The sequence below is a fragment of the Ammodytes marinus genome, assembly GCF_949987685.1.
Source record: "Ammodytes marinus genome assembly, chromosome: 21".
In the NCBI taxonomy this organism is placed as follows: Eukaryota; Metazoa; Chordata; class Actinopteri; order Uranoscopiformes; family Ammodytidae; genus Ammodytes; species Ammodytes marinus.
In genome coordinates, this window is record NC_137225.1 from 16,079,829 (window position 1) to 16,092,488 (window position 12,660).

The following is a 12,660-nucleotide window of genomic DNA, read 5'->3' on the forward strand; positions in this document are numbered from 1 at the left end:
GGTCTTTCCTCCTTTGACTTTTATTCAGTTTTATGTAGTGTGTGGTGGGTGAGGCCGTTTTGGTTGAGATGTTTGTCCATTTTTATGGCAGGTGTTTTGGTTTGAGTATCGGTGTACACAATAGTGAAAAATGGCCTGTCACAGCCTGTCACCCCTGTATTATTTTTAAATAATGTTAACCATAACCCCAAAGATTGAACAAAAGATGACTTTGTTTATTTTAGAGAAGTATACCCTCTCACTATAATTATAGAGAAATAATTGGTGCACATGTGACCATATATTTTTTTACTGCAAATATCTTCTAAATATTATGATGTAATAGTGAAAAGCAAAAAAAAAACCTTTCTGAAATATGGTTCATTATTGGAAGCCATTGTTATCTGACATGCTTTTTTTGTTGCAATTATACCCCAGATTCTCAATATCTACACACTTTTCCCACTTGTGAGTACTAGACTTCTAATGATTATTGGTCTTTTTCACTAATCACAAGAATGAATTTAAGCAACCTAAGCTTTCAACAAAGACAAAGTATTATTAACATCATCATCACCATCATTTACAGATCAGCAGTAGTACACAGTAAAAAAGTATTGCATTATATGTTAGCCATTTTATCATCTGTTTCAAACTATCCGCATTTTACCCTATTCAATTTGTGTCCACAAAAACATTATACAAAAGTGCTTGATTTGTTGTAGTCAATTTGAAATAAAATGAAATTTAATTAAACTGAGTGAATAAAAAGATCATTACATAGGTCTACACATCTGTCACATGTGTTAAACAATGCTGCCATTTCTAAGCCATAGTCGCAAACAGCTTGTAGGTCATCATTAATTACCAATCAAAAAACACACTGTAAGATTTGGACGGCAGTTGGACATTGCATGGTGCCTCAAAGACATCTTTAAAAGAGTTGCCGTGGTGTCACAGTAACCATCAGCTGGGGACAGAAACAGAAAACAGTTTTAATGGAGGGAGGCCAAGTTAATTAATGAATACATACTAAAGACAAGTGTTGTTGCCTGCTGCTACTCACTTTGTCTCTGGTTGTTTACGCCTCAGACTCATTTGACACCACGTCAGCGGTATTCTTCGGAAGCCATCGGTTCTTGTGTTGGGCATGTCCAAAGCCCTCATCATAATTCCCTTTTCTTCTGAACAGTTGTTTGTAGTGAAATATGCAGTAGAATTCCCCATATAAAGGAGCGTAACTGTACATGCTACAAAATGAACACAAGTTTGTCAGTTGCAGCTCAACCCAAGGACTGCATTTGGTTGGAGGTAGTCAAAGTATTCTTATAGTCATAGTACCTAATGTACACATATCTTGACTTTTCTAGGTTTTACACATTTTTAAAATCACTCATGTTTATTGATTTAGTTTGATTTAAAAACATGTGTAATATCTTATGTAACATTTTCTGTCATGCTTTTTACTTACTTTTCTACAGATGAAACACAAAATGAGTAAGGTAAAAATGGATGGGTTCCAGCAATTACAATATTAATATGCAGCATTTATAAATGGTATTATTTACACCTGTGATTGACAAGCCAAAATGTATGCAGTGAGAAAAGTCTATTCAACAAAAGTTTAACTTTACAATTTTCACATGGCCCTCCTAGTTTGGAAACCAGAGCAAAAAAGGAACAATATTTTAACATGCTGTAAAGTTGAATGTTATTTAAATGCTTCAATTAGTCTGTAAAAAGCATGGCTTCTGTTACAAACAATAATTAAACCAATCAATTTATTCATCAATGAAAGATTTTGAATTAATTTGGCAAACATTCGGTTTATTGTAGGCTACATTTAGGCCCGAGTATAAGAGGAGGTTTTTCTTCAACTACCTTCGAGTGAATATTTTGCTACACCTGGGTCATGGGGTCAGGCATGGTAGCTAGCTAGCTGAATAAGCTGTTGTTTTAAAATGGTGATGTATTATGGGTTGTTTGTAGCATTATTGTTGCTAGGCTAACAGGTGTGCCCCATCCATGCTTCTGGTAAAGTTAGCCAACAAAAACGTCTCCTGTAAGCTACTAGGTGGGCTGCAGCGAGGTGTGTTGGAAGCAGCTAAGGAGAAATGTCACAGAATATCATGTTTGAAGATAGCAAACCTGGAAGGACTGTCTGAAAACTTCTGACAGTAAGTAAATCTCATGTGTTTCTAAAGTACTGCTTCTAATAAATTAATCAGAAATCTGTTTGAATATGTTAAAAAAAACGAATAAATGCACAACACAACACTGTTTAAAATACTTGGATAAAATAAAATAGGTAAGATTTATACTTCATCCTAATCTCAATTTGTGTAGGATTATGCAAACCAGATTTTAAATGTATTTTTTTCTAGGCCTATATTAATGTCTCATTTCTAAGTGAAGTCTTTGTTATTATCTTTGTTACTTTGTTATTAATTAACATTACCTTACGAAACAATGTCTTCAGAAAAGTAAATACCGAAATGTTGCTCTTGTTTTATTGTTGTTGCATAGATGATTCATGTCAGATACTAATCAGGGGTTTATATATATATATTATCTGGGCCAATAGAAAATGTATCAAATTCATTAAAGCAACTCTCACAGTCAATAAATCAATATTGCAGTTGATTTTTCTGTAGGATATTTAACCATCTTACCTCAGTTTTTTCTTGCACTGTTTACAGCAGAAGCACGTCTTGTGAAAAATGTATTTGTCTGCTGTAATTTTTTCCATTGGATAAACCGGCTTGGAACAGGCTGAACACATCTCACAATAGGCTGGTTGAAACTGCTGAGATAAATGACACTGAACTTGGTTAAAATTATATATTTTTTTGTGTGCAATAATGAGGATTTAAAATAACAAACAAAAGCATAAATGCAAACCAATAATGCAAATCTTTATTTCAAATACAAATCAAAAAAGTTTAAATAATTTGAGCTAAAAAAAAAACTTAAACATCAATAACAATAACACAATCTGAAACCAATAAAAACCTGTTATAAAGAACAAATAACACCAACCAACTTAATCAATATTTTAGCAAAGGAAACTATGTACATAATAACTTCAACTGTCAAAAGAAAAAAGATAGAGAACAACACTGGCAACTTGAACTGCAATTGACTGTAACAGATCTAAGGTTTCTGATTGATGGGCAGTCTAGCCTCTGTGTAATTGGTGACTTGGTATGTAGCTGGACTGACCACTGCCTGACCTATGGATGTTGTTGTTTCTGGCTGAGAAGTGACGACAATACTGTTCCCATCTACGTCGGTCTGCACCTCGAGTACACTGAGCTCTCGTTTATTAGAGGATCTTTTTTTCTTTCTACCTCCTCTTTTGGTGGCCTTTTTTCCGTTTTGAGCAGGGCTGTTACATGTCAGGGTTTTCGTTGTGCAGAATTTCTCCTCTGTCTTTGGGCTTTGCTGACATGTCAGGCAGTTTGCAGTCTCTGCTGGAAGAACATCTGTTTTATCTGTCTTTCTTGCAGCCGACTGAATTGAGATGAAGGCAGGTGAAGATGGAGGACTTGCTTTTTGTTTTTCAGAGGCTACTTCAATAATGGCACCCGATTTAACTGGCAGAGCTGCGTTTCCCTGTGCTGGGCTTTCCTGTGTTGTTAGTGATTTTGTTCTGCTTGACCCGATGCTAATTTTGCTAATATTACCAGAATAGGTGGATCCTTGCACTGTCCCTAATGACTCTTTGAACAGGCATGACAAACCAACAATATCCGAGTCAGATTTCAAAGTAGATACAGAATAAAGCGCCTTCTTTATGGTTTCCTCTATGTCCACTAATCTGGCTAACGTCTGTTCTTTTAGGTTTATGATTTCCTCACTGGCTCGCTCAAGATCTCCAAAAACATGTGCCATTGAGGACTTGTTTTGACTGTTGTCTCTTGTTATCGGCATCCTCTCTTCTTTGTTTTCTACTTTAACCTTTCTTTGTTGCTTTTTGTCTGTGCTGACAACCCATTCAGGGACGTTCTCAAATACATTCCTCAGAGACCTTACATCCACTTCGCTTGTGTCCTCTTCAATTTCTTCTACTCGACCGAGAAAGCTCTGCAGTTCCTCCTGTTTTCGCAAGTTATCAAAAATGCCCATAGCGGCTTCAATGTTTCCTCTCATAATCTCATCCATGTGAACTGACAGTCGCTGTCTGCGTTCGTCCTCGGTCTCAGTTCGTCCTTTCTTTGCCCTCATCTCAACTTTGCTTTCTTGTTTCATTTCTTTCTCGTCTTTGCTCTCACCGGTTTGCACACAGGTGTTTGGGCTATTGTATGATGGACTACTTAGAGTGTGTTGTGGTTCCTCAACCAAATGTGCATGAGTTGACATACCATTATCTCCAGGCATGTGTTTTGGGTTTTTGTTGTTAGGCTGGGAAATTTTACCTCTTTTTGGCTTTGCGGGAGCCTTCTTTGCTGAAAATTCCTTTTTACCTCCAAATGTATTACATGCTCCATGGAAGTCTACGTGGCTTTCATCTGTTTCAGTCATATTCTCTTTGATTGGGAAGTCCTGAGAGATTTTTTCTTCTGTCCCAGCATTTTTCTTCTGTTTTCGATCAATGGTATTATCGTCTGTGTTTTCTTTTTCCAAGAGGACACCTGAACCTTTGACTTGATGACTTACTTCAATTTCCTGTGACATTTGTATGGGTTCATCAAAAGGCTTATTTCTTTGTAGATCTGCTGAATCAGGTCCTGAGTTTGCAGCACTGTTAATTTTGAGCAGGTGCTGCTTATGTCCTTTATGTGACATTGGTGTCATTAGCAATGGTTGAGGAACACTTTCATCAGGTATCACAGTATTAGTTTGGGTTGCCTCAGGTTTCTTTGTGTTGGTTGATTGAAAGTTTTTTTGTTTCACTTTCAAATGCTCTGGTTTAGGTTGGATGTCTGGTTTAGGTTGGATGGCTGGTTTTGGACCAACAAGTCTTCTGTTTTTCTCAGAGACAACATTTGTAACTGGTTTATTTAGGGATTTACTCTGGGCTAGATGCTCTGGATTTACTAGAGTCACTTGTTCTTTGGAGGCCTCTTTCCTCAGTGGATCTTGAGTTGATTTAGGTTCAGTCTCAAGGCAAAAGGCCTCATCTGTTTGCTTTTGTACAGACATTTCATCCACATGTCTCACACTTTCTTTATGAGGTTTGGAAGAGTTTCTGTATATCATAGCTGCTTTGAAATCTCCTCTGGATACGTTAATGTTGGATCTCCCTAGGGAATCCAAAGCTGCTTGAAGTTTACCCTCAAAAACAACTTCCTCAACTTCTTCTTGTGAAGTTGTTTCCATAGTTTTTACTTCTTCAGAATGAGTGTCTATTTTGCATGTCCCGATACTCTCGTGTTGGGGCCCTGATTTAAGTTCTAAGGCAATGGTGGAGTCTGACGGATGCTCTTCCCACCTTGGCGCAGGGCATGGCTCATCTTTTTGGACCTCATTTTCTTGAGCTAAGTTTAGTTCTGTTCTTAAGTTTCTGACATTACCTTTTGTAATAGATGTAATGGGTTCCTTAGGAGGTTTTTGAATTGGGAATTTGTGTCTCTGTTGCGATGACTGATACAAAGATTTTGCCTCATTTGTGGCCTGTTGGAGGCTATGTATTGCAGTTTGGAGGTTAGACATCTCGTCATTGTCATCTACTACCTCGACCAATTCAGCCTGGTGGACCGTGCCATCATCATGTGTCTCCAAAGGGAGATATGATCCCTGTGGTGCAACTGTGGAGTTACATGCTTCTTTTTCTGTTTGGCCACCACACTCCCTAAAGGTATGCTTTACTTGCCCATGGGAGGATACCCCAAAATTACCTTCTATTGAGGAAACACTCTTTCCAAGTGACACATTTTGACCTGTGACTCTAGATGAAATGTTGGTAGACTGGGTAAGATTTCTTTCACATACATATTGTTTTGGATAGGTTGGTCTGGTATCTCCAGAGAACATATTTTTCAGCCTCTTTACATCCACTGGAACCCATTCGGTACACTCCTCTGCCTGATCCCCTTTCTGTTCATGATGTTGCTCCAGGTTTTCTTCATCTAGATGTTGGTTAAGAGGGAGTTCTTGCTCTTGCTCAACTGGCTCAGCCTGGAGAGTTTTCAAATACTCCAAGTCTCCCTTTTCAATACAACTTCTGAACAGCTTTACATTTCCCTTTTCTGTGATTTCAGGCCTCATTGATCCTTGGCAGGTTTGGTCTTTAGATGTTTCTTGAAGGCAACTTATGGTTGATTTAATATTGCCTTTTCTTAGTTCTTGTTCTCTGCCTGTTTTACTCACATCACCTCTGTCTGGCTCTGGGTCATCATACTCGGCACACTGTGGAGGACAGTAATGCTTCACATCTTCCTCATCAAAATAATTGAAGAGGGAGTAAACAATGACATCGGCACATCCGTCTATATCCTCTTGGATTATCACTCCTTTCCTCAAAGAGTTATCTTGATTGAGAATATCCTCAACAAGCTGAACAACGTTGGCAGTTTTAACCTCTGTGTCTTGGTTGGTAGTGAAGTGATGCTGGTGAACAGGTACATTGACCATGGTGGCCTCCATACTTCCTCTTCTAACCTCCATTAGGTATGTGATCTGAGGCTTTAGGTGTGTCCGTGGTAGCAACTGGACTATGAAGTTCTGTGTGCCCCCTTCAGCCACTTCATTGTATTCTATTTTAGGCCCAGCCTCCGACAGTGTGAATTTGGCCTTTTTGGCTATCATCGTCTCGTTCACCTCAATGATTGAGCCACTTGAATGTATGGTATTAACTTGATAAAGGGAATTCAATGTTTCCTTGATGTTCTCCACCATAGTCTCAATTTCGTCCTTGTTCTGGTGTCTAATTTGGTCAAATGGCATTGTTTCAAATAAATGGGCTCTGTTCTTGACATTAGTTATCAGAATGTCCTGAACTGCCCCACTGTCTCCTACTAGGCTTTGGGATTTTGATGTATTCTCAAAGAAATGCTCTCTTTGTATGTTTGTCGGGACAAATGGGTTGTTTTGGAGAAGAGCCGCACTCGTTTTGATAATTTCCCCTGTTTTTTCTGCATCAGAAAAGCTTGTAGGCTCATCCTCAAAGACTGTTTCACCAGCAGACACATTTTCTGTTCCAGAAAACTCATGGTCACTGCTTTGGCCGATGATATGAAGACATGGCCCTTGTTTATTGGGCGGAGCTGTCAAATTGAGACATTTGGTAATTGCATTACTTTTGTTTTGACTGTCTCGATTAACTTTTTTACACATTTGAAACTCCTGATTTTGTTTTTGGATTCCCCCTGTCTCACTCCCAGTTATAGAAACTTTTCCGTGGTGCTTTTCTTGTTTTAGTCTGGATGTGTTTACAGATCTACTCTCAAATATCTTTCTGGTAGCCTGAACATCAATTCTTACCATCTCTTCCTCACACTCTCTGTCAGGGTCTGTACTAGAAGCAATCATTTTGCCATCCTCAATGATCCCCTCAACCTTTTTATGATATGGCTTTTCTTCATGACCCCCAAACACAGCTGAGGTTTTACCAACATTGCGTCTTTCCACTGTTCCCTCTGCCATGTGCATGTTTTGGGTGTAAGGGGATACTTTGCTACTCGGGTCACAGTTCTCAAATATCAAGCACCTTGAAAGGACCTCTCCCTCGTATCCAGTTTCGCCAGCTGTCGCACCAGCCTCTGTGCTCAAAACCTCAGCAAGTTCCTCATCCACAACATCATCCAACTTCAGCTCTGGGTGTGTGTGCTTTAGGAGCCTTCGCAGCTCACACTTCTGCCGCTGTTGGTAAAACTCTTCTTTGGAGAGTTGTGATAGCATGGACTGTTGGGAATGTGCCCCAGAGATGCGTTTTGGTCCTGGTTGATGCATGGCTGAAGGATGTGGAGGCCGGTCATCTTTCCTTTGTTTGGAGTCTTCTTCCATCTTAGAGGAACAAAGTAACGTTCTCATCATTGAGTCCATTGTAACAGAAATGAGCCAGCCAGTGAAAATCATGCTCCAGAGTGTGAGGATATGCTTGCAGCAATAAGAGCGATATGTTACCTTTCAAATCATGCTGGTGGATTAGCTTTCCACGTGCAGGATGTCAGTGGGTTAGTTGAGCTCCAAAGCTCCCAATGCAACCACAAATGCAACAACAATGACCAAAAAAAACAACTGAAGTCGATGGCATCCAATATATTGTTTTTTCTTGCAACTCTCAGGAAAGACAAGCATTTGATTATTCAGCTATGTGGTAAATTGTACCTTACCTTCAGTAGTTTGACTCTTTTCCCAGATTCAGATGACTGATCTTGTGCCTGGATGGAACAAATAATGATTTCAGGTCCTGTTAACTTCACATAAGCAATGTTGTCTTGATGTTGACCAACAGATTTAGCTTTATTCTTGATCTTCATATGATATTTTTTAATTTTATACTGTATGATGTGTGACATGACACTGTCAAAGAACAAAAACAAAGCCTAGAGCTGCAAATCTACTTGTGAAACATGTTTCCTCAGTGTACTTGTATTGGTGGACTAGACCAGACATTTCTACTCCTAATGACAATCAAAGCAGATAAAACAATTCATCTTAATAATTAATCTTTTTAAATGATATGGTGGTATTTAATGTTGTACTGAAATCGGATCACTCAAACTGAAATCGGATCACTCAAACTACATGATACTACTTTCTTTGTCGTGCTCTTAAACATTTAGCTTGTTTACCTAAACAATAAATAAATCCTGGACGGAAAGGAAGCTAGCACATAATGACAAGTGCCTGTTTACCGGTTTTATTGATCCCTGAGGTGTCACCTTTGACAGATAGAGAGCAGATATGGCTTTGACCGAGACACACGGATTTGCCTTGGTTTGAAGGAAAGAGTTGTCTCTGAAATCAGCAATGGACCTCCTCTTCTCATCTGCAGAGACATCAGATACAGCAGTCTAAATGTGCTTCATTTCTTTTAGATACAATTAAACTGTGTAGTACTTTAGGGACCTGATCAGAGCTTTCATGTTCTTCACTACAGAGTAGTCCTAATCTTGTTTCGCTTTGTTGAATGGTTATAATTGGCAGGAAGGCTAGTTCCAAAATATAGCGCTGACTATTTTTGCAGTCTGTTGCAACATCACTGAGAGACAGACATGTTAAACTGAATTATGGTGACACATTTTAATAACGCACAGGTGACTTCTGTGTTCACACCCATGTCAATTAACTGTCATAAGGAATCTTGAGCGACTTACAATAACCTTATCAAGACTTTCTTAGCTGATAGCAGCTGGCATGTGTCGAGTTATAAATGGGTCACTTGTGGTGGAGAGGAACAGATACCTGACTCCACTGACACAAATAGTTAGAGCTATAAGGACAGGCAAGTCACTGCAGCCACAGTTGACTAAGCGTTGAGTTGCAAAAGTAAACACATACGTATTTGAATTGTTTATAGAAGTAAATATATTTAATCAATAGTCCTCTAGCAAAGTCAATCAGGACCACATGCTTAATACGTTAGTACAACGTGGAACTCTTAAGGATGATGTTATGGTGAATTTTGGCTTTATTATTTAAGCCAAGCTCTAATGAACCCCCTAACATTTCAAAACCAATCATAGGTATAATGAGCAATAATCTATTGTATTTGTTAAGCCTTAGGTTTAAAGAAGTCTAATTTTTTTAGCATGTGCAGGATAATAACATGTGTGTGAGATTGCTTCTTCTCAGCAGACACGTTGATAATTGTGTAGTTGCCGCATTCAAACAAAATACAAATCAGTACTCACAGAAAAGCAAAAGCTCACAGTTCCTTTCTGACCTGCCTGTCTTCTTATCTCCTTTCAGTCTCTGTGATTTTGTTAAGGTCTGAGTCCCTGTTAGTTTGTGTCCGGTAATGAAAGCCTCTGGTCGCTCCCTCTCTCCGTCTCCTTCCCGCCCTAGTGACAGCTGACCCTTACACCCTCCTGGTCTTATTTTGGACTGCCGGCTATTTCTGTCCTGCTCCATAGTGGCCTACTATGCCCACACCAGGTTGAGTCAATCACGGCGTGTTGCACAGTCATCGTGATGATTTTCATCTCCATTTCAACTCTTCCCTTTCATTCACGTCGTCCACGGCTTTGACCCGAGTCACTGGACTCACCGAGGGCTTTCCAGGAAATGGTGACCAGGGGAGCCGTCGCCCACATATTGTTTGGGATTTAACAGTTGGGAAGCGATGTTTGGGTAATATTTAATTTGATCAGTTAGGAATTTTCAAAATGTTTCTATTTCCTTGGATTTGTCAGGAGAATGAGATAAACATTATGTCATTTGCTACTAATTATAGAGAATAAATTACAATTCTTAAAAGAACAGCTCAATTTATTATACTTTTGGAAACGTTATTGTTCAAACAGTATATGTTGTAATTGAAAAATCATCTGAAAAGGTTATTGTTATTTTCAAAGTGTGCCAAAGAAACAAAATCAAAGTCTGAAGCATCTTATGTGCATGAAGCGAGTTATAGTTCCCCTATAAACTTGATCAGGTCTGTAGTCTACAGCACATTAGCACAGTATCTAATTTGTTCTTATCAGCTAGTCTTTGTCCTAGAAGCGTATATATTGAGTTCCTTAGTAGATGTTTTATTATTACCAGTTAGTATTTTATGAATGTACTTTTTATTGTTTTTTTTGTTGTGTTTTCTTAAATTGATAAAACTGTCCACCAATCAAATTTCCCTTATCAGACAATGAAATGTTCTTCTGATAAATATCTAATACAGAGACACTTCAGTGACCTTAGAAATGTTTTTCTGTTGAGTTGCAATTATTTACATTTATTTCCCAGCTGTATTGGGCAGTAGCTAGGAATAGTCAGGTTTTGCGGTTTATCACACACCAGCACACATTGCTGGTACTCACCAGCTTGAGAGGCTGCAATTTGTTCAAAATCAATGCCCCCTATTGTTCTTCTCCTCTCAATCCGGCTCTGATTCACCACCTATACGGAGAAAAAAGGAACTGGATTTGATTGAGAAGTTGGTTTCGAGTTAAATATGTGGTAAAAAATTAGTCTGCTATTATTTCTAAAACAATTGACATGTATCTTCTTACACTTACATCACTTCCACTAGATGATGATTAAGTTGTCTGATTTTAACATGAGTGAGATACATATATAACCCTAGATTTGTATTTACCTTTCGAGTCACATTATCTTTTTTGGCGCCGGTTTGAGCATCATTTAATGGAGCATGAGCAGGACTTTTGGTCTTTGGTTCCTCTGCAGAGATCTTTACCTCTTGACCCCCTCCATTCATCACAGGCATGATGTTGGATGCCTTTTCGGGCGAAGAGACACTTACAGCTCTGAAACTGCTCTTTGCCTTGTTCTGCATGGAGGCCTTTGACTCAAACCTAGCCTTCAGCGCGTCAATGGACCCGGTGCTGTTCTGAAGGCTCCCCACTGACTTACTGCGGGTCAAAATGCTCTTTGCTGGAACCCGTTCCCTCTCATCATTTCTCCGCATCGGAGGCTCCGGATGAGACTCTTTACTCTCCAGAGGAGAAGGTGTCATCTGACAGTGGTGCACAAAGAAAAGATTTGCATGCACTGAAGATGCTTTGCGTTTGAATTGGAGAAAATGATCATAATCCAAAGTCGGAGGTTACCTCTTTTAACAGCTGCTTTGGCTTCACTTTGACGTTATTCAGTGAAGTTTCTTGAATGGCTGTGCTTACTACCACGGTAGTTTGATATCTGTTGCATGCAAAAAAGCCATAATAAACGTATATTCAAATACAAATGTTTCATGTAGAAGCTTACAGAGGGAGGGACTATGTGTTTTATGGTGTCATAGATGTCTCTTTAACCTGGAAACCAGCTGGGACACAGATGTTGTCTTGTCCCGCAGCCCTGCCTGTGCCCAGGTGGGCTTGTCACATGATGAGTGAACGCTCTTAAGCGACTGGGTGCGCCTCAGGTTACTCTTCCAATCCATGGCCAATCACGTAACAGCAGCGCAGTTTGCAAATATCTATCACTTATATGCATGATGAAAAATCAGTGATTAGTCATTATCTCCTTTTATTTCAGCAAATCCTCTCTGTGGAGGATCAGCAGACCCTGGTTATCAAGGTCTATCAATTCTTTAAGCTCAGCAATACATTTTGTTTCAACCATCTTTTTAGCACCGCCAGTGAGTGTTTTATCTTTGCATTTCCCCACCAACTTGTAGAAAGTGCAGGAATAACATCAATAATGCATAGGCCCTTAATGATCAAGATGTTTTTAGGAGGCCATGAAATTTAACAGCAATGCAAAATGGTGCAATATCTACTCAATTTAGATTTAGTTGATAACAATTTGTTTGACTATGCAAAGGAAATAATCGTTTACCTTAGAGATCAGTCGGTCAGCGTCTGTTCCCTTTCTGTGTGTCAGAAAACACTTCCGCAGCATCACAAGACTTGCATACGATGTGAGGCGTCTGTGGGCAAAGTCCTTTTCTCTTCCTTATTACCACAGACTGGGCAGAAATGATCTTTGGTAATGTCGTGGAGTAGCAAACAAGAGGAAATAAGTCCACAACGCTGGTCAGTCGTACAGACCCAACTGGCTAATTTTCATCTGAAATACAGAAACTCATTTCAGAAAACAGTAATCCAACGTCACCGTTTTAAG

At 39.1% G+C, this 12,660-nt stretch overlaps 1 protein-coding gene across 1 annotated transcript; it reads right to left on the reverse strand.

The window, feature by feature from the left end:
* Window positions 1-3,132: 3,132 nt before the first annotated feature.
* LOC307267680 (xin actin-binding repeat-containing protein 1) lies at window positions 3,133-11,977 on the reverse strand (the record flags this gene model as incomplete). The annotated part of the gene is made up of 8 exons (XM_080050064.1): window positions 3,133-7,187; window positions 7,299-7,926; window positions 8,256-8,423; window positions 8,781-8,914; window positions 10,899-10,977; window positions 11,177-11,554; window positions 11,649-11,736; window positions 11,850-11,977. 8 exons carry the CDS (start codon window positions 11,975-11,977, stop codon window positions 3,133-3,135), a joined length of 5,658 nt encoding a protein of 1,885 aa, XP_079906190.1.
* Between the last annotated feature and the right edge of the window lie 683 nt (window positions 11,978-12,660).